This window comes from Myxine glutinosa, chromosome 3 (genome assembly GCF_964187855.1).
Source record: "Myxine glutinosa chromosome 3, kmMyxGlut1.1, whole genome shotgun sequence".
NCBI lineage: Eukaryota > Metazoa > Chordata > Myxini > Myxiniformes > Myxinidae > Myxine > Myxine glutinosa.
Window position 1 is genome coordinate 155354890 of NC_136263.1, and position 23251 is coordinate 155378140.

At 42.6% G+C, this 23251-nt stretch overlaps 2 protein-coding genes across 2 annotated transcripts in view; one reads left to right on the forward strand and one right to left on the reverse strand.

Moving 5' to 3' along the window:
* Positions 1-1833, forward strand: part of LOC137423113 (epidermal growth factor receptor kinase substrate 8-like) — a 240726-nt gene extending 238893 nt beyond the window's left edge. The window contains exon 17 of the mRNA XM_078774688.1: positions 1433-1833. Within this exon, the coding sequence (XP_078630814.1) occupies positions 1433-1527 (95 nt within the window). The 3' untranslated portion in view covers positions 1528-1833. The remainder of the gene's footprint in view (positions 1-1432) is intronic.
* Positions 1834-15639: 13806 nt separating this feature from the next.
* Positions 15640-23251, reverse strand: part of LOC137423110 (receptor-type tyrosine-protein phosphatase O) — a 100036-nt gene continuing 92424 nt past the window's right edge. Inside the window, exon 13 of the mRNA XM_068109926.2 lies at positions 15640-18282. Coding sequence (XP_067966027.1) covers positions 18230-18282 — 53 coding nt within the window. The 3' untranslated portion in view covers positions 15640-18229. The remainder of the gene's footprint in view (positions 18283-23251) is intronic.

Genomic DNA, 23251 nt, shown 5'->3' on the forward strand with positions numbered 1-23251 from the left:
TCTTTCATGTTGTCTTGGGGTATTAATTAAGACTGCCATATATATAAGCTAATCATTGCCCTATGTCTCCTGCTCCTTCAATTGCCTTATAAATCATCTTTCTTTTCCTTTCTGCTTAGTGTGTATAAATAGTAATAAATCTTGTTATTCCCTACTTTGTCTTTACTTCTTCATGCTCTTTCGGTCGCTTTAGAGGTTTCCATATTGAGTGCACGTGGCGCGATTCGGCCAACGTTTGAGAATCGGGTTAGTCTTTGGTAATGGCTCGAACGTCGGGTTGCTAAAAACCGCTCGGCAACTAACTAGACCATCCAAACCGGGGTTCGAGCGGTACTTGTCTCCCTAGTCTGCGGAGGGACGGATAAAGGTATTCGGGATAGACCCTGGACCCATAACCCTGATCCGTTCCATCCCGTGGGATAGCGTTACATGTACAAGGAACGGGGAGACGGCCAGCTTAACAGGACAAGGGGCTAATCACCCCTTGCTAACGGGAGAGCCGTCCCCCGTATCCGTAACAATATTATATTATTACATGTATTATTATTATATATATATAATATATATAATATATAATATTATATATATTATATTATGAAGTGTTGTTACATCATGGTGGAGTAAGGATAAAGTGTTATATTATATTATATATATTATTAAGTTATTAATATAATTATATTAATATAATGTTATATTATATGAATATAATATTATATATATTATATTATATATTATATATATTATTAATATTATTATATATATTATTATTATATATATATAATATATATGAATGATCGTTTTTTTTTTTTTTAAAGGCCATTTTCCCTGCTAGAGTGGGGGTTAGCCTTGCGGGCCCCATGACAATCATGGTTCCCTGTTTGAGGCAATGATTTTATGGCCGGATGCCCTTCCTGACGCCAACCCTTGGTCACGCTCTTACGATGCGCATGGATACGGTGTACCTATTCTAAGCCGGGGTACACACCGGGATCATTCATCCCAGCAAGCTGGTACTCAATTTGCCGACCTCGGAAGGATGACAGGCTGAGTCAATCCCCCTGGCGTTAATTCAGCGATCGACTGGGATTCGAACCCAGGATCCTAGGATCCCAAGCACGGCACCCTAACCGCTAAGCCAACACCAGGCTATATATAATATATATAATATTATATATATTATATATATTCTATTATATATATTATGTTGTATTATATGATGAAGTGTTGTTACATAGTGGTGGAGTAAGGATTAAGGCATAGGACCACTTTTCCAATGTACACCTTTCCTTGTTTACAACAGAAACGAAGTGTTCCAAAATGGTGTAGTAATGTGTGGGTGGGGAGGGGAAACCCCACACTTTGAGGAACTGTTGTTATACTGAGGCTTCTGACTACACAGTACGATTTAACAATAGATTGCTTGATTTCGCAGACAAGAAAGCCCAGCTGGATGAAATGCAACAAGAACTGGCTCAAAGACTTCAGCTCAGGAACAAACCAGCTGCTCTAGACAAAAACAAGCTATGACGACATACACGCGGCTTTCAATTCCTTCTCGAATGACACTCAATCGGCGAAGTCGCTGAACTATTTTTCTTTTTGTTTATTCTTTCAAAATACATTTTTAAAGTTAATCGTTGTCGGACAATTGTGAATATGTCATTCCAATTATACTTTTGAACTCCCCTTGTAATTAGCCTCACCTAGAATGGTGCAATGTGTGTCGTGGTGGTTATCTTCACATGCAGGTTTCAGAAGGTGGAACAAAGCTCTCCCAGGTCTCAAAGTATCCACCTTCGTGAGTGTGTGTGTGCGTGTAAGGTGTGTGTGTGTGCGTGTAAGGTGTGTGTGTGTGTGGGGGGGGGGGGGGGGGGGTGGGGGTCGCTCATGGTTTCCGGTTTAGCAAATTGGTATAACTTGCATTTCTGCCTCATAATGAAAACAAATGTATTCTTTTCCAAAGAAACAGCATCCATAAGTGAAAATGAACTTTTATTTTCTTTGCTCGAGGTCATAATGGAATGGTTAAGGTCATTGTAATAGACCTGCCACAGATGACAAATGTGGTTCATACAAAAGTGAACATTTATGTTGAAACCAAAATTCCCAAATCTGGCTTGGTGGTCTCGGGGTATGATTCTTGCTCTGGGTGTGAGAGTTCCCTGGTACGAATCCGGGCCAAGCCCAGCGAAAGTTTTTGGGCTTGTTCTTCAAAAAGTGGGAAATCAGAGACACCACGACTAAACACTTAACGCCTCCCTTCGGGAACCATATAATAACCTGACAAAGCATCCATTATTAAATACTCTGTCTTGTTGCACATTGGAGATGGCTTTGCGCAACTCGTGTGCTTTTGGCCATTGCGGTCCAAATACGTGAGACTGCTTTTGTGTACATTTCTGTATTCCTAAGTTTTATAAGTTGCCTGATGTAATGAGTGCAATGAATGGAATCCTTCATATTGTTCTTCACATCGTACACTATTAAATTTCAGTTTACTGACAGCAGCAGTAAAGTTTAATGACACTTTTCTGTAAAGCAAGGAAAAAAAGCTTAAAGTAATTTATCTTTATCCTACATTTAATCTTCTCTCTTCAGGAGTAACTTCTTTTAAATGGCATGGAAATTGCTATATGGAAGGTGGTAGTGCTTGATATGCAATGGACGTTTGTGTGAGAGTCCAGAAAGCAATTCATGCCTCGTGCCAATAATTGTCACAATGAATTCACATTGTCATTGGATTTGAAAGCCATTCATGTGAATATTGTCTTATTTCTGTTCACTCTGCTGAGCTAGCATGTGTCTTTTTGTGCCCACAATTCGGTACGTTGTAATAATCCATATCCATACATTCTTATGATTTAGTTAAAATTTATTATTTTGTGAAATTTGGTGGTAGCCTAGTTCTGAGGACACCAAATAGGCATCACATGATGCATGTTGTGGGTTCAAATCTGGTTGCAGGGAGCAGTATTAAGGGTTTTGATTCTCAGCTTCTGCAAATGGAGCTCTTCCCAGAATATTGATCTCGGTCACTATCAGATTGTCCAATAAAACCAAGCTGGCTCAATTACAGCCTGCGGAGAGAAGGCAATGTGTGTCTGTCCCGACTGGTCTGGATTCCATGTCGTGCCAATTCCATACGTTGTATTTGTCTCTGCCAGCCCAGTCTAGTCTCCATGTATTGCCAATTCCACTTGACTCAGCCTGTTCCACCCAGTCTTGTCTCCATTTGTAGTTGACTGTCGGTCCTGCCCCAACTGTTTTTCACATAATACCAGAGCTCATACTTTGACATTGACTCTGCCTGTCCCACCATGTATGGTATCTATGTAGTGCCATTTCATACATTATTGTCCCCCGTCGCACCGCGGAGCGAAAGGGGGACTATGGTTTTCCCCTCCGTCCGTGTGTGCGTGCTCCGTCCGTGCGTGTGTGCATGCGTCCGTGCGTGCGTGTGTGCGTCCATGCGTAAACGAAGGACCGAATTATAATTTGGTGTGTGGGTGCAACCCACGTCAAAATCCAAGATGGCCACCGCCATGTATGTCTGACGCCATGTATGTCTGAACATTGTGAGCAGAATATCTTGAAAAATAAGCGAAGTACCATCTTCTAATGTGGTGTGTGGGTGTATCTACGCATAAGGAAGAATGCTGTTGAAAATTCGGTCGCCACGTCAAAATCTAAGATGGCCGCCGCCATATATATGTCTGAACCTTGTGAGCGAAATATCTTGAAAAATAAGCGAAGTACCAACTTCTAATCTGGTGTGTGCGTGTATCTCGGCATAAGGAAGAACGGTATTGAAAATTGGGTCGCCACATTAAAATCCAAGATGGCCGCCTTGCGTCTTCCACTTTGTCAACTCACATCACTTCAACGACGGGGGACCTAGGCGTAACGCTTGTTATTTACTCTTATTGCCCTCAGGAATAAAAACTTAATGGTGGACTTTAATATGCTTCCAATAAATAAACGTAAAATCTCCTTAAGATATAAATAATCATGTCATTGGGATGTCAACTCCATGTATTTTCATTCAAGAATGTGGAGCTCTGCCATTCCTGATTTTCTATCAGAAATGGATTCTTCGCACTGTTAAAAAAAAAAGTCACAAATAATTTCATTTTTGCTGAAGCAGTTATTTAATTTTGCTTATAATCCATTTATTATTTTCATTAATTTTCTTGCAGTTATGTTCTGGCAACCATTTGGTTTGGAAAGGAAGGTGGGTGCCACACTGTCGAAATATATTTTTGTGTGCAATGAATTTTAATTGCCTGTAATTGACATTTATAGTTAGTGCTTTTGGATGATTATTATTATTAAGATGCACTGATACATATATTTGCAAACTTTCACTGGTGAATTACTATGTTCATGTTTTTTGTGCCATTCTACTTTGGTTTGAATCAATAAATGAAATGAACAGAATCCTATGTGAACTTCGATGGATTTCATGCTCTTGCTTTTAACTGGAAGTAAGCTAATTGGCCTGAAGTTAAGAGGATCTGCTTTTGCACCGTACATACTACATGTGCATTGCAGTGACGTCCACCGATTTTCAAGTTTAAGGAAAGTGACTATGAGAAAAAGATGCGGTGAACAGAGTAAAAAGAGGATGTGCAAGAGCGCCATAGCAGATTTGTAGGACACAAGTGCTGATACCATCTGGGCCTGTTGCAAAATCGGAGTCGACAGTTGTCAGAAACTTCTCCACCTTCAAAAAGTGAGGAACACAGTGTCCAGGAGTGGTTGGGAACAAGAGTGTACAGGGATTGAGGGGTTGGGTACACAAGATTTGAAAGCAATATAGAATTGAGGCGTTTCAGCACGTCAAGTGATGAAGTTAGGGAAAGGATGGGGGGGGGGGGGTGCATACACCAGAGACAACTTCAACAAGGCACGACCAGGTTTTTGAAGGACACCAGCTTGAAGGTTCAGCCTTGAGATTGGACGGATGTTGTTTTCTGGCTCTCCTGAGAGTAGACACACACTTGTTGCAAGCTTTGTGGAATTATCTGAGGTTGCCTTCAGTCGAATTTGCAATTCCAGGAGGAGAAAGCAAGTTGTCTGGAGGCTCCATTAACAGCTCACCATTCTCAGTACAATTGCTTTTTCTTTTGTTTTTATGCAATTGAGGCTCCTTGAAGAGCGAAGGCACAGAGGGTAATATGGCTATTCCAGTTGGGGAACAGAGGGACACAACAAGCAAGGGGATGAACAAACGGAAAGAGTGAGGAGGGGAGCAAACACAATAAGAGCTGCAATTAAGAGGGACGTGTGTTGGAGGATTGAAGGGGGTAGAAGAGATTGCATACAGATTTGGGGATTTAATCCTACATCACCCAACATTAAATGGCAGTGCACCACCTTTTTATCTTTTTTTTTTTTTTTTTTTTTTTTTTTTTTTTTTTTTTTTTTTTTTTTTTTTGTATACAAGATCGAGGCTCGTGAAAGAGCGAACATTAATCACACAGAAAGACAAACCGACACATAAAACATATAACATCGGGAGCGGTACACAAGATGGGGAGAGAGGGGGAAGGACACAAACACAACATTTGAGAGCAGGGACCGAGAGACATGGAGACATCGAGAGATCTGAGAGAGGGCGAGGGCTTTGGGGGGGGGGGGGGCATGGGAAGGGGGCGGTGGGAGAGGTATAAAACATATGGACACTGCCAGGACTTCCAGGAAAGAAGTTGGAATTTCAAACAAGGTGGATCTGGGGTGAATTAGCGGGGGTAGAAAAGATCAAGGTTTTGGATGGGGGAAGATAAGAGATGGTGGTGAACAGCTGTTTTAAAGACCTGGAGGGAGGAGTGGGATTGAAGGGAGTGAGGGAGTTTGTTCCAGAGGCGGGAGAAAAGAGGAATGAAAGAGTGAAGGTGAGCAGAGAGCCGAGATTTCGGCAGTTTAACCATCAGAGGGTTGCTGGCAGATCTTGTGCGACCTGTAGGAATATTTGGGGGACAGAGCACAGAGAGAGCTGGGGGTGCAAGGCCGGAGAGGAGTCGGTAGAAGACAGAAAGACCACCTACCTGCCTGCGGTGAGTGAGTGAAAGGCCCTCAGAGATAGCTTCATCGCGGGAGATTCCAATAATTCTGAAAGCTTTGGTTTCAACAGCGTGAAGCCGAGCTAGGTGTGAGGCAGGAGCACCGGCCCATAGGGGAGAACAGTATTCCATTGAGCTGCGGATGAAAGCCTTGTATGTGGTGAGGAGCTCAGGTGTGCCGAGGAAGGACTTCGCACGACGGAGGATGCCCAGTCGGCGACTGGCTTTGGAGGCCAGCTTGGAAATGTGGTTTTCCCAAGAAAGATCATGGCAGATAGTGAGACCCAAAATCTTGAGCGACAGAACTTCTTGGAGAGGATTGTTGAGAAAGTAGATGGGAGGGTTGTCCAGTCGATCTTTTCGGAGAGACATAGTAAGAGTGTGAGATTTGTCAGGATTGAAAGACATGTTCCACTTGTTTGACCAGTCTGTGATTTTGTCCAGGTCTTCAGAGAGTGAGGAGGCAGCAGACTGCCGATCTGAGGGAAGAGGAATGGAGCGGCAGAGAGTGGAGTCATCAGCAAAGAGATAGAGAGGATTTTCGAGAGAGTCAGAGAGATCATTGATGAAGACCAGAAAAAGCACGGGGCCCAGAACACTGCCTTGGGGAACTCCAGCCTGAACAGGAAGAGGAGATGAGAGAAACCCATTCAGGGCCACACGTTGACGACGACTAGAGAGGAAGTCCGCCAGCCATGCGTGGAGATTTCCATTGATACCAAAGGAGGAGAGTTTGGTGAGCAGAGCGGGGTGCCAGACCGTGTCGAAGGCACGTGATATGTCGAGGGAGACAGCTCTAATTTCCTGTTTGGCATTGAGGACCTCCATCCATTGTTGAGACAGCAGAAGCAGCATGTCCAGAGTAGAGTGACCTGGTCTGAAACCAAATTGATGATCAGAGATCAAGCCATTGGAGAAGAGGAAAGATTTCATATCCGAAGCAATGATGGATTCCATGACTTTGCTGATAATTGGGAGAAGGCTGATTGGTCTGTAGTTGCTAGGATCTGTTTTTGCACCTTTTTTGTGCAAAGCGGTGATGTTGGCTGATTTCCAAGCAGATGGCAGTTGACCTTGAGCAAAAGAGAGGGTGAAGAGAACAGAGAGAGGGTGAGATAGAGCAGCAGAGCAGGATTTTAGGACCCGTGGGCTGATGCCGTCGGGTCCAGTTGCAGAATCAGAGTCGAGGGTTGACAGAAACTTTTCCACCTTGTCAGGAGGAAAGGACACGGAGTCCAGGAGCAGCAGGGTACGACTGGGTATGGTGGGTACAGAGAGGGATGGGTTTGGGACACAAGATTTAGAGGCAAACACAGAGTTGAGGCATTCAGCTTTTTCACGTGCGGAGTCAGCTGTGTAGCCGTTTGAGGTAAGGGAGGGGATGGAGGGGGAACAAACACCAGAAACGGATTTGACCAGACGCCACCAGGATTTGGAAGAGGGAGACAGATAAGAGAGTTCGGTCTTGAGAACGGAGAGATATTGTTTCCTGGCTCTCCTGAGGGTGGACACACACTTGTTTCGGGCTTTGTGAAAGGAAATGAGATTTCCTTCCGTTGGATTTGCTTTCCAGGAGACGAAGGCAAGTTGTTTCTGGGCAACAGCCTCACCACAAGATTCCGTGTACCATGGACGGGAGGAAGGGTATGACAACTGAAGACGAGATGGGATAAATCTGTGCATGAGAGAGAGCAATTTACTTTGGAAGAATTCCCAGGATGAGTTGATGTCAGAGGTGGTAGAGATGGGAGACCAGTCCAGATGATTGATGGCTGCTTGAAGACCGTGCCAGTTGGCCTGAGTGAAATGCCAGACACGTCGACGCTGAGCAGGCTCCCTGAGGATGGTCAGAGAGATGTCCACTTTAACAAGGACATGATCAGATGATCCGATCGGAGTAGAAGAAGAGCAGCAGACATTTTCAGGGAAGTTAGTCATAACCAAGTCCAGAAGAGAAGATGTTCTGTTGACTGAGATCCGGGTCGGGAAATTGACAGATTGTGTCAGTCCCAGTGAGTCGCAGAAGTCCTTTGCTGAGGAGCCATGGCTGGTGAGAGAGGTACCCACACCCAGCCAACTGGCATGATGACAGTTGAAATCACCACATATGAGGAAGAGAGAGTTGGGATGAGTAGATAGAAGTTGGTCCATATCATCAGACAGCGAGATGTAGATGGAGTCATCACTGTTTGGTGGACGGTACAACACACATATGAACAAGAGGTGGGAGCGAAGGGGAAGTCGTAGCCAGAGGTATTCCTGGGGGTGAGGTGGAGAGAGTGCAGTGCAGGGCGAGTGAGGAAGAGAGTTTTTGATAAAGATAGCAACCCCGCCTCCATCTTCACTGCAAATTGTGGAATATATATACAGTATATATATATATATATATATATATATGGTATAGGTATGGTATATATATATATCTATATATATATATACATATACACACACACACACACACACACACATACAACAACAACAGGCATTTAAAGGCCATTTTCCCTGCAAGAGCGGAGGTTAGCCTTGCGGTCCCCATGACAATCTTCTCCATTTTGCCCTATTTCCTGCATCTCCCCTTGTTTACCCCCTTGCCCGCATTTCTTCTTCGACCATCTTCAGCCAAGTCGTTCTCGGTCTTTCTCATCCTCTACTTCCTTCTACATTCATTTCCATCACTCTGCTCAACCAGTCACTTTCATCCTTCCTCAACACATGACCAAACCATCTCAACCTGTTCCTCTTCACAGCATCATTCACAGGCTCTATTCCCATCATCTTTCACAATTCATCATTTGTCTTCCTCTCTCCCAACGATACTCCACACATCCACCGAACCATTCGCATTTCCACCCTTTCCAGCCTTTGTTGCTGCTCTACATTCATGACCCATGTCTCGCTCCCATAAATCATAACACTTCTCACACATGCAGCATACACCTTTCCCTTCAGCTTCAACGACACTCCCCTCCTCGTCAGCACGCCACTCAGTTCCCGAAACTTCTTCCATGCACATCTCACTCGAGCAACCGTTGCCGAGTCTGATCCACCTTCTCCATTCAGCATGTCTCCGAGGTAACAAAATGCTTTCACATCTTCCAGCTTCACGCCGTCTCCAAGATCCAACTCAACATTTCCTCCATCTTCAGCTCCCTCTGTGCACACCTTACACTTGAATGTAGCTGCGACACTGGTTAATGACCCTCTCAGACCACTACATTTTTGATGAACCCACTCAGCGCACATTGTACATTGAATGGAATTCACTCCGACACCCTTCCTGCACACAGCGCACGGCCACTTCCCAGTTCTTTCCACCTCACCACATGCTTTACCACTTGCCATCACCTTCGTATTTCCGATATTCACCTTCAGACCTTTTGTCTCTATATTTTCCTTCCACTTGTTCATCTTTTCCTTCAGTCCATCCATACTTTCCGCAATCAACACCAGATCATCTGCATACAACAACTCCCACAGTAAACCCTCCTTTACGTTCCGAGCCAGCACCTCCATCACAGCTACAAATAGTAGTGGAATTAGTACCGACCCCTGATGCACTCCCACCTTCACCTCAAACTCACCACTGTTCCCATCCTTCGTCCTTACAGCTGTGTGCGCTCCTTTCTACATTGCCATCACAACTCTGATCAACCATTCCTCCACTTCTAACTTCCTCAATGCCCATGTCACCACTTCACGTGGAACACTATTGAATGCTTTCTCCAGATCAACAAACCCAAGAAACAACTTCTTCCTCTTCTCCTGCAACTGCCTCACAATAAAAAGCGCGTCTGTCGTTCCTCTTCCTGGCATAAATCCAAACTGCATTTCGTCGATCTTCACATTCTTCCCTATCCTCCTCTCCAACACCTTTTCCAATACCTTCATTCCATGCTCCAATAATTTTATTGCTCGATACGAGCCACAGTCCAGAGGGTCACCTTTCCCCTTGTATAGAGGGACGAGGGTACTCAGGTCCCAATCCACTGGAATGCAGCCTTCTTTCACCACCAGATTGCAGATCTCTGTCATTCTCTTCACACCCCAATTTCCCGCTGCCTTCAACATATCTGTATGTACTGTGTGTGTATGTATATATATATATATATATATATATATATATATATATATATATATATATATATATATATATATATATATATATATATATATATATATATATATATATACTGTATACATATAAGTGTACATCCAGACATAAATATATGCACACACATGCATACACACAAATGTAGTCATATACAGGACTATGTATTGGCAAGGTATATATATATATATATATATATATATATAAGGTATATATGGTATAGGTATGGTATATATGGTATATATATATGGTATATATGTATAATGTATATGCAAGGTATATATATATGGTGTACAGGTATATATTATATATATATATGATTCTCCTTTACTTTGGAAATGAACTCACCTGTGGTGAGTTGCATGTGCCTGCAATATAAAAATCACTCATTCAACCAGTTTGAATAGAGAAAAGGTGTCATTCTGCTGTTTTGTGTCACTGTGTGTACCGCAATGAGCATGGAGAAAATAAATAAAACCAGAGAATTGTCTGAGGAGGTCAGACAAGATTGTAGCCAAGCATGGACAATCTCAAGGCTACAAGTCCATCTCCAGAGACATTGATGTTCCTGTGACCACCGTACACAATGTTATCAAGAAGTTTAAGGCCCTTGGCACTGTAGCCACCCTCCCAGGACGTGGCCGCAAGAGAAAACTTGATCGAAGATTGCAGCAAAGGATTGTTGGAATGGTGGAGAAAACACCTCGATCAACTGCCAAACAGATTCAAGCTGACCTTCAGACACACGGTACGACAGTTTGAACTCGCACCATCCGTCACCAACTCAATGAAAGGGGGTTCTATTGACGGAGACACAGGAGGACCCCTCTGCTAAGAGAGAGACATAAGAAATCCCGACTAGAGTGTGCCTAAACACACCTGAACTAGCCAAAATCCTTTTGGGAGAATGTCCTGTGGACAGATGAGACCAAATTAGAGCTTTTTGCTGAAGCACATCATCTCTGTTTACAGAAACCAAAATGAAGCCTTCAAAGAAAAGAACACCTTCCCTCCAGTCAAGCATGGAGGAGGTTCAGTGATGTTTTGGGTTGCTGTGCTGCCTCTGGCACTGGGTGCCTTGAATGTGTGCATGGCGTCATTAAATCAGGAGATTACCAAGGCATTTTGGAGGGCAATGTTCAACCCAATGTCAAAAAGCTGGGTCTCCGTCAAAGGTCATAGGTCTATCAGCAGGACATTGACCCCAAATACACTTTCAAAAGCACCCAGGAATGGTTCAAGACAAAACACTGGACTGTTCTGAAGTTGCCAGCAATTAAACCAGATCGAAATCCCATTGAACACCTGTGGGGAGATCTGAAAACAGCAGTTGGGAGAAGGCACCCTTCAAATCTGGGAGAACTGGAGCAGTTTGCACAAGGAGTCAGCCAAACTGCCAGTAGAGAGGGGTAGGAAGCTCATTCATGGCTATAAGAAGTGCTTGACTGCAGTTATTTTGTCCAAAGGCTACGAAATAGTCTAGGATGTCAATAATTTTATCAATGCCATTTCTTTTTATTTTCTGATTTAAAAGGATAAATTAAGTTCTGAATCAAAATCAAAGGTTCTGTAATATTAACAGTGAAATAAAGAATTGTGCAGAGCAAACACTTTTGTCAATTTCAACTTATTTTTCGAGAAAATTGTGAGTTATTTGAAAAAAGTGCAAGGGTGCCAATATTTTTGTCCACGACTGTAACACTACAAGTCAAAAGTTTTAGAACACCTCAATTTTTCCAGTTTTTATTGAAATTTACACAATTTAATGTCCAGTGAATAACCTGAAATGGTACAAAGGTAAGCAGTAAACTGCTCGAGGTTAAAAATAAAAGTTTAGGTTAGCAAAAATGGAAAAAATAAGGTAAATTGCACAGTTATATTGTAAAAAAAAAAGGCCTACTTCAGGGAACAAGTAATGGGTTAACAACTTTCAGCTGTTCTGCAGCAATGGAAGTAAATTAAGCCTTGAAAGTTGATCCAAACAATTCCTGCAGGTGTCCCAACCTCTGCTGATTTCTTGATTACAAACCCCCTGTCTGTATAAAAGCAGAATTGGAACAGACTGTTATTACACCCTCTGAAGCACTATTTGGACAATATTGCACTGCAGGAAGTAGTATATTGGAAACTGGAGGAAACTCTGACAGGAAGAGGTCTGGCAGACCCAAAGCCACCACAGAATCAGAAGACAAGTTTCTGAGAGTCAACAGCTTGCGTGATAGGCGGCTCACAGGACAACAGCTTCAAGCACAGCTTTACATTGGTCGAAGTAAGCAAGTCCCAGTTCAACTGTGAAGAGAAGACTTCGAGCTGCAGGTTTGACAGGTTGAGTGGCAGTAAGAAAGCCATTGCTAAGATGGCGAAATAAGAAAAAGAGGCTTGCCTGGGCCATGAAGCACCGCCAGTGGACTACTGAAGACTGGAAGAAGGTCTTATGGACCGATGAATCAAAATTTGAAATCTTTGGTTCATCACGCAGGGTTTTTGTACACCATCGAGTAGGCGAAAGGATGGTTCCTCAGTGTGTGACACCAACTGTCAAACATGGAGGAGGAAGCATGATGGTCTGGGGCTCTTTTGCTGGATCCAGTGTCGGCGACTTGCACAGAGCGACTGGCACCCTGAACCAAAAGGGCTACCACAGCATTTTTCAGCGCCATGCAATACCCTCTGGTACACGCCTAGTTGGTCAGGGGTTCATCGTACAGCAAGATAATGACCCTAAACACACCTCCAGCCGATGTCAAAACTACCTTCGAGGAAAAGAACAAGACGGTAGGCTTCAAATCATGGATGGCCAGCACAGTCTCCAGACTTAAACCCCATCGAGATGGTTTGGGATGAACTGGACAGAAATTATGATACACACATGAAAAAAAACTGAACATAAATATCAGAAAATGAGCAACCAATAATAAGAGTGATACAAGTAAAGCCAAATGTAACAAGTTCAAAATCAGTTTCACTCACTGTAAACAGTATTGTTTCAAAAGTAGCAATGTGAGATCACAGTGTGCCTCCTGCTCAAATCATGAGTTTTCCTCTTCTTCGTAGCAATTATTGCCAACACAAACTGTACAAACCTCTGCACATTTTGCAGACTACTATCCCTGTACTTTGGTGGGAAACCTGTGTCAAAAGGTTATGGCTCAGTGAATCCTGTAGGGGAGGGTGAGGTCATGTGAGATAGAAACCAATCAACAGCCTGCAACTCAGCTTTGAATCATCATAGCCATTTCCAAGTTGGATTTAGTGGAGTGTTTTGGGTTTCAGTTTGAAGTGGTACAAGACTGTTCAGCGGAAAATGTTAATGTTTGTTCCGGTGCATCAGCCACGCAAAAATGTACCCTGCCTTCTACCAACACCGTAAATGTGAATAAAATGTAACTTTCGTGAGATAAACCACAGGAAACTTCTGCATCTTAATTGGAACATTGTCTGATGCTGCACTCTAACTGTCAATGCCGCGTCGGGAGATTTGTGTGGGTGGATCAAAGGACGCCATTAGACAATGTCCTCTCGAGAGCAGCAAGTGCAGTGGTTGTGATGACATCTTTTTGGCAACTCAGACAACCACGAGGTTTTGGTAAATTGTACATCTCCGTTAGCGCCAACCAGCTTTGGCTTCTCTTTTAGGATACCCAGAGTTTCTCCACTATAAACCAAACGACAATGATAAATCACATGACTTGCTTACAGTATTGACCTAACTTTTTGCTCAAACATTATTTTCTGTCAAAAAATTCCTTTTGACCAATCTTCACCAAAATAAGTAAATGCAATCAAGTTCTGGGAAGCCCATCATTCCGTTTCATGGCTGAAACAATCTTCAGATGTGGGCTACGTGAGCAAACATTCTAGATACTGGCCAACTCATCGAAAAAGGCAGTTGTAATTACGGCTGTTGAAGGAGCACCTTCGTTTATATTTTCGAATATCTATGAACACGCTATTGATAACATGAAGTAGGCCTATTGTCCCCATCTCCATAATATTATACATGCCCAGAATATTACAAAGGAGAGAAAAAGGCATTGTGCATGTGCATAATGGGTGTGGAGGAGGAAGTGACGTCAATGTCGTCATGGTGACACACACACACACACACACGCGCGTTTGAAAGAACAAACAAAGAAGACGTTATGCAGTGCATGATATTTGTAAAATCCACCCATCCGCAGAAGAAAAATTTGCCATAGATACATCAAATTGTCCATTTCATTAAGATTATAATTGATGATCTTAATCAAAGCTCGGGTCAATCGGATTAAAATTGATGATTTTTCAGATGAAAATTGATATTAGAAGCTTGACCTTGACTTTACCTTTGACCTTTTGACCTCAAATATAGTTTGTTCCCAATTCAGTGATGCACTATGTAATTGCTGTTTAATGTTCAAGTTAATAGGATGAAAAGTGATGAATTTTTCAGATGAAAATTTATGATTTTTGAAGTTTGACATTGGGTAGACCGTTTGACCTTAAAAATAGTTGGTTTCCCAATTCATTGCACTATGCAATTGTTGTTTAATTTTCAAGTCAATCAGATGGAAAATTGATGATTTTCAGGTGAAAATAGATGATTTGGGAAGTTTGACATTCAGTTGACCTTTGACCTTTTGACTTCAAAAATAGTTGGTGGTTGAATTCAGTTCGCCGATATGTAAATCCCATTCAAATTTCAAGTCAATCGGATGAAAATTGAGGTTTTAGAAATTCGAGAAAAGTGGTTGACCTTTGGCCTACGTTTACCTTTTGGCCTACGCTGATCTCAAAAATAGTTGGTGGTTGAATTCAGTATGTCGATATGTAAATCCTCTTAAAATTTCAAGTCAATCGTATGAAAATTGAGGGTTTTAGAAATTTGAAAAAAGTGGTTGATCTTTGGCCTACATTGAACTTTTGGCCTAAGCTGATCTCAAAAATAGTTGGCGGTTGAATTCAGTAAGCCGACATGTATATCCTATTCAAATTTCAAATCAATCGGATGAAAATTGAGGATTTTAGAAATTTGAAAAAAGTGGTTGACCTTTGGCCTATGTTAACCTTTTGGCCTATGTTGATCTCAAAAATAGTTGGTGGTTGAATTCAGTTTGCTGATATGTATATCCTATTCAAATTTCAAGTCAATCGGATGAAAATTGAGGATTTTAGAAATTTGAAAAAAGTGGTTGACCTTTGGCCTATGTTGACCTTTTGACCTTTTGACCCCAAAAATATATACTATTTTGTCGGACCACGAACTGTACTATTTGGTAAAGTTTCGTGAAGATCGGTTTAAAATTGTGACCTGTCGGCAAGTATCAGTGAGCGGACAGACAGACAAACAAACACACACACAAACACACACACACACACACACACACACACACACACACACACACACACAAACAAACACATACACACACACACACACACACACACACACACACACACACACACACACACACACACACAATTTTTGCAACATACTTGCAAATTTTTTTTTTTTTTTTTTGCCAATTAACAACGCACAAGATCAACCAATATACTTGAAAAATCTTCAATTTTGCAATTAATAATAAAGATTGAATTGCAGTGGACATAGCACACCTTCCTCCACAACATCTGATAGACCGGATGGGTACATTGCTTTTTGATTAAGTTTACAAATGATTGATTCAAAACAGAATGAAGACGTGAGTCTATGGATTTCTTCATCATTCGAGCTAGTGCAAACGTTCAGCTCTTCCATGAGCTTCTACTTGTGTATCGAAAGTCTTTATCCTCTCGATGGTTATAATCCAAGTGTGTATGAAACGTGTCCATCATTGTGTTTATAAGACACTCCCTCTCCCCATTCCACTCCCCAAAGTTCCTTCACAATAAAAAAAACACAGATATGTGAACAAAAATGTACTTCCAGTAAATGTAAAATGTAAATGTAAAATGTACTTCCAGGAAATGTAAATGTAAAATGTAAATGTAAAATGTACTTCCAGGAAATGTAAATGTAAAATGTACTTCCAGGAAATGTAAATGTAAAATGTACTTCCAGGAAATGTAAATGTAAAATGTAAATGTAAAATGTACTTCCAGGAAATGTAAATGTAAAATGTAAATGTAAAATGTACTTCCAGTCATTCCTCCTTCTTCTATCCACTCACCCTCGAATCAACTCATCCCTTTCCTTATATAATCCTTACCCTTGTTGACTTGACTTCCAGTAATTGTGCTCTTTGACAATTTAGGCCCAAACCAATGTGAAAACAACCATCTCAGCTTAAACTACATTGGAGAATGACGCTACAATCTCGCATGTCTTTGCACCAACCATCAATAACACCTCCACACATGACAAGAGAAGAGTACAATTGCACACTTAGAGGAAAGTGTTAGCATGATGGTGCCGCGTCCACTGCTTGCGATGTGAGCTAAGCTTGAGACAGGTTGTGGTTGGAGAACAAGAAGCTTGTGTCTGGTGCAGTGTTTGTGTTTTCGGTCAAGTGGAGCACAAACTTCAAATCGATGGCTTCTTGCATCACACTGTTTGGATGATCACATTGCAATAATACTACCGGGAATCCTGAGTTTTGCTCATGATGCAACAGTAGAATTCATATAAACTGCAGAAATAACATGTTAAATATTCCATTATTTGTTTGCGAACTGAAGTCATGGCTCCTGAGGCAAGGAAGGACGATACTGTACTTTGTTGGCAAGGAAATCAGTTTTTGAAAGGCCTCTTGTTTCCTCCTGCTATCCCCTTTATACAGGATAGAGGAAGGAGCTCGCCTACTCTTCACCAAAGACATTCTTCTTAATGTGATCACGTTATCGCACGATGTATTGGCAAGTTAACACATATGAACCACCTTTAGAGGCCATTTCCCCCCGCAGCGCAGGGGTTGGCCTTTTTCAGGCACCGTGGTCCCCTTTTGGAAGCAATGTTTTACGGCCGGATGCCCTTCCTGCCGCCAACCATGTTAGTCGCCTCTTGCGACACACAGGGAATTACCAGTGAACTGGTCCTCAATTTGCGGACCTCGGAAGGATTACAGGCTGAGTCAACTCCCCGGCGTTAATTCAGCGATCGACCGGGATTCGGACCCAGGATCCTATGATCCCAAGCCGGCACCCCAACCGCTAAGCCAACACCAGGCTGTGAGGTAACACATATATGGATTCTTATTATTTGAGATGTTGTTAACGAATGCATATTGGACTAGGATTTAATTCTGAAATCAGCCCGCTAGCTGCATCATCATTGAGGCACAGTTGTGGCCCTGATGCACATTCAGGCAGGAATTTGGTCATGGTGCCGGCCATAGCTCACATACTCTTTGCGAAGGACAACGTCTGGTCTTTAACGTCCACTAACTAATTTCAGCAGATGTTACGCCCAGGTTAACGTCCATCCGAGGGATGGCACACACATTGGTGAATCATCCTGCCTGCGAAACATCAGGATGGCAGTTTATAGCTGGGGCAACATTGAAGGGATAAATTATTGCGATTTTGAAAACTCAACCTTGTTTGCCCCGAGCAATGAAGAGTGTAGGAGGGAAAGCTCAAACATGAGAAATTTTCATGTTGAAAAAGGTAATTTAAAAATGAAATGTAAACAGTTCAAGTCAAATACCACTGTACACTGAGCTTTGATAAGATGCATGAACCAAAAGCTTGATTATATCAGAGAAACACATGAAACATTTAACATCAGTCATTGCAGAGCAAAGAGTCGTGATCGATGCGGTGCTGCAACTACTGCCATGTTTGGAGCAACATTGAAGGGAATGTTATGAATAAAAAGCACATAATAAAAAACAAACTTAAAGGCTGAATGCTTATTGCTGAAAGGCATGCAATGAAGTCATGTAAGTCAAGGACAAACTAGATCAACTTTGGTTGGTTTCTTGCCAACAATGCTTTAGCTAAACAAAGATTAACAGTAACTTTGAAAATTCAAGGCCTTGCCTGTCTGAGCGAGAGCCAGACAAGTCTGAAGTCAGTTTGTTCAGTTTTTCAATCACAAAACAAAAAATAGTTGTCACAGGCCTTTGACCATCAAAGGCAGAGATCATTCAGCTTGCGAAGAGTTGTTGCACGTGGAGAGTTCGTTCTCACCTTCATCTGTGGTGAAAGTTTATCTTGTTAGTGTGGTTGTTATCGATTAACAAATAAAGTCGATGCACTCGATTTACAGTGGAATCATACAAAAATATTGTGAAAAGCATGTGACATGTCACAGCCAATCATGAGTGACAATAGAAAAATAAGACTTTCTTTGAGTATTGCATTTTCCCTTACCTTCTAGGTATTGAAAAAAATATATCGATTCTTTCCTTTCATATACAGATTGCAAATCAAATGGAACAAGCGTTACGCCTAGGTCCCCCGTCGGTGAAGTGATGCGAGTTGACAAAGTGGAAGACGCAAGGCGGCCATACACCCACACACCAGATTAGAAGTTAGTAGTTCATTTATTTTTCAAGATATTTCGCTCACAAGGTTCAGACATATATATGGTGGCGGCCATCTTGAATTTTGACGTGGCGACCCAATTTTCAATAGCATTCTTGCTTATGCCTAGATACACCCACACACCAGATTAGAAGTTGGTACTTCGCTTACTTTTCAAGATATTCCGCTCACAAGGTTCAGACATACATGGCGGTGGCCATCTTGGAATTTTACTTGGCGACCCAATTTTCAATAGGGTTCTTCCTCATGCGTAGGTACACCCACACACCAGATTAGAAGTTGGTACTTCGCTTATTTTTCAAGATATTTCGCTCACAAGGTTCAGACATATATATGGTGGCGGCCATCTTGGATTTTCACTTGGCGACCCAATTTTCAATAGCCTTCTTCCTTATGCCTAGATACACCCACACACCAGATTAAAGTTGGTACTTCGCTTATTTTTCAAGATATTCCGCTCACAAGGTTCAGACATACATGGCGTCAGATATACAAGGCGGCGGCCATCTTGGATTTTGACGTGGGTTGCACCCACACACCAAATTCGAATGCGGTCCTTCACTTACGCACACACGTACGCACGCACGCACGCACGCCCGCACGGACGGACGGACACACGGACGGAGGGGAAAACCATAGTCTCCCTTTCGCTCCGCGGTGCGACGGGGGACAATAAAAAATTATCAAAGGGCCTAGATATTAGTTGCCCTTCCTGCCAAAGGTCATTCACATGAAACATGTGAACTACCTGGTCAATTTGTTTACAGTGCAGAGGCTTCTGACCAGACAGCAAACACACTCTATGATAACAAGTGGTGTAACATGGTGTCATGAAGCCTCCAAGACGACTAGACAACCTGTCACCAGGAATGTGGAATTTGTTCAGGGTGATAACTCACTTACTCTTCACGAAGGACACTGTGGGATATTTAATGTCCACTAACTAATTCCGACAGACGGGGCGTCAGGTTTGACGTCCACCTAAGGGACGGCATGTACAGGTAGTGGACAAAAAAAAATGCAAATGCCTGGGTAAATGGACACCAAGCAATGGGTTCCACACAGGTGTGGCCCATGTGTTAAGTAAGCAAATAACATTCCAGGATGCTTAGGGTCATGTATAAAAATGCTGCACATGCCTGGTTGCCTATAATTATGGCTAGCATTCTTGCAATAGGAGACCCTCCTGAATACCCCCATCCACAGAGCACATCTCGTCGCCCAATGGTTTGATGAGTATGACACTGATTTATCCTTATGTCATGGCCTTCACAGTCACTAGATCTGAACCAAATTGAGCATCTTTGGGATATTCTGGAACGGTGCCTGAAACAGAGTTTTCCACCTCCATTAAACAGGTGTGAAATAATTGACTTTCTCGTGGAAGAATGGTACCACCTCCCTCCTGCAGAATTCCAGACGCTGGTGGACTCTATGCCATGGCGCGTACTGGCCGCACGTGGTGGGCCAACGCCCTATTAAGTGACTTCTGCAAAAGACCAGAATGACGGTTTATAGGTGGGCTGGGATTTGAATCCAGTTCAAAGGTGAGTGCGCATACCTCTCGGCCAGAGGTGGGGAACCTTTCCTCTTCCGAGGGTTGTGAACAGCTATTATTAAACTTGGTGCTGGCTAGATATATGCTTTGTGATTTGTTAGTAATTTAAACAGCACATGTGCAGATAAGTAACGTAACTAATCATTCTGACTTTCTGAGTTCTGACTGAAAAGCACAGCACTCTGAGTCAACTTTCTGCTTCTTAACACTCTCCATTTTATCAACCACGGTTATTAAAACAAAATATTCACTTAGTGTAATTGACAGCTTATTATTTTTTAACTGTTTAGACTTTTTAAAGGTAATGGTAATACAAAATAATTATTATTCGTACTCGCTTTTATCTCAAAGACTAAGGTTGTACACTGGCATAGAGTATGCGGTAAGATACGGAGCAAGTGTGTGGTTGCGAAGCCAGTATTTCCTGTAATCATGTTCACTTCCTATCAAGACTGATGCTATCACATGTCACAGTGAATATGGTTATGTACAACTTATGAGGATGGAAGAAGTTATAACATTTGTTGGGAAAAACTTTTATGTGACTTTTAATATTCCTACATAATTCTTCTTCTTCCATTCCTTTTTGCACCATTAGGCACAAAGGGCTGCCGAGGCAGTTTCATTGGTTAGACCACTGGGGGTTACAACCTGGACGGGTCAGCACTTTGCCGCAGGATATTCAACTGCAAGTGCAGGAGTTTGTAATTTGTTCATGGAGCCGGTATTGACTCGTCTTTCCTTCGCAAATGACACCAAGTGGTATTTAATGACCACCGACTAATGCTAACGAATGGGACACCCAGTTTAATGTTCATCCGAGGAATGGAGGAGTCTGTAGTAAGCTTGATGAAACGCCAGGATGGCAGTTTATAGCCGGGTCAAAATGCAAACCCAGGCTAGACAGCTCAGAAGCATGTCTGCATACCTCCATGTTATCCTGCCAGGCCTTCCTACATAATGGCTACATAAAATACTGAACAAAACATCACCACGCAGAGCGGATAAAAACGTGCGGTAGGCCGTACCAGAGGATCCCTGTCCCTACTCCAGGCTATCCTGCCAGCCAGAGGATTTAAAATGGAGTGAGAAGGAAGAAAACAAACAATGTTGATGCTGATAATACAGATAAGACAAAACAAAGTAAAAGAGGAGGCAGCTTGTCATAACATGGCAGTGTGCTGGCTGCCTCCAAAGGCAGGGGGGAAAGAGCGACAAAATAGAGGGAATGGAAGGACAGAATCATGATATTGAGTGCACAGCCTGCATTTAAGGAAGTAAAAAATTGGGTGGCAGGATGATGACGAGAGGAGGTGCTGAAGAATGGTCGGAGAGAGTAGATGATGCAAAACTGAACAGTATGATCTTAATCTTCTCTGCAAAAAATGAATTACCATTGCTGGTCAAAAGCATCATCTACTCTCTCCCTCCTACCATCCACCATTCTTCACCCTGTCGGAAGAGCTGAAGATGAGACAAAATCTTCACCTGCAGTATATTCACTTTTTAAAATCAGAACTGTCTTGGTCGTCTTGCTTACTTGCTTTCTCCACATCCTCCATATCCTGATTCTCTGTACACAGATATTTAAACAAAAATGGAGGAATTGAGGTTTTAATCATTAAGCAATGGCTGAGGGAAATACACCACTTACCATTAATATAAAAGACCTCTGCTTCGAGACAGATGTGAAGAATTGGTCAAGTTAATGACTGCCTGATTCAATGGTGATCCGGGTCATCAGCTGGGAACTGTCCAACATCAGCTTCAATCCCAAAGAGATTTGGTTTAGGTATATGGGGGTAGAAAAAAAAGCCTGGTGTTGGGCTAGCGGCAAGGGTGCCAGCTTAGGATCCTAGGATCCTGGGTTCGAATCCCGGTCGATCGCTGAATTAAGGCCAAGGGGGGTTGACTCAGCCTGTCATCCTTCCGAGGTCGGCAAATTGAGTACCAGTTCACTGGTAATTCCCTGTTTGTCGTAAAAGGCGACAAAAAGGGTTGGCGGCAGGAAGGGCATCCGGCCGTAAAACATTGCTTCAAAAAGGGGAGTAAAAAAACAACAACAACCACGGTCCCCGAAAAAGGCCAACTCCCGCTTGCGGGGAAAAATGGCCTCTAAAGGTGGTTTTTAAAATATTTTTTATATGGGGGTAGAAAATTGGGGGTAATGAAAATTGCAGGTAAAGATGGGGGATGCCATGGGGTGGTGGTGCATTGCTTACTTGAAGCCCTGGAGAGAAGAGTGCAATTCAACCATCTCCAGAGGCAGTTCCACAAACAGGGAAAAAATAAGAACAAAAAAGTTTGAAGTGGGTAGAAAGCCTGGGTCTTAGGAGTTTAACTTTGAGGTGGTTACTAGAAGAAGGAGCTGGGGAGCATCAGAGGGTTGAGTGAGCAGACAGAGGTAGACCAGAGGCAAGGCAGTAAAAAAAATACCTGACCTGCTTGATGCTTGCTTGCGAAATGAGAGTAACAGACCTTGCTTTATCAGAAATGCTAATAATGTTAAAAGCTTTAGATTCCACAGTATCAGTGAGAGGGAGATGTGATTCTGGGGTCTCACTCCATTGGGAGAGCATCACTCAATTGAGCTAAGCTGGAGACAGAGGTTATGAGTAGATAGGATTTCTCAAGGATGATGGAATGATGGAGGATGCTCAGTCTGCAGCTGGCTTTGGAGGCCACTTTTGCTATATGATCAGCCTGGGAAAGGTCATGGCTGATAGTGAGGCCTATAAATTCAGGAATACAGTCTAGACCTGTTGTTTGAGAGAGAGACCCATTTCTGAGAGCAGAAGCATGTGCAGAGTTCAGTGATCAGGATGAAATTACAAACTAATGGTCAATGATCAAGCTGTTTGAAAAAAGGAAGGACGTGACATCAGCAGCAATGACGGATTCCAGAACTGTTTCAACTTGGCACACCTGAGCTCCTCACCACATACAAGGCTTTCATCCGCAGCTCAATGCACATACAAGACTGCTCTCCCCTCTGGGCTGGTGCTCCTGCCTCACACCTAGCTCGCCTTCACGCTGTTGAAACCAAAGCATTCAGAATCA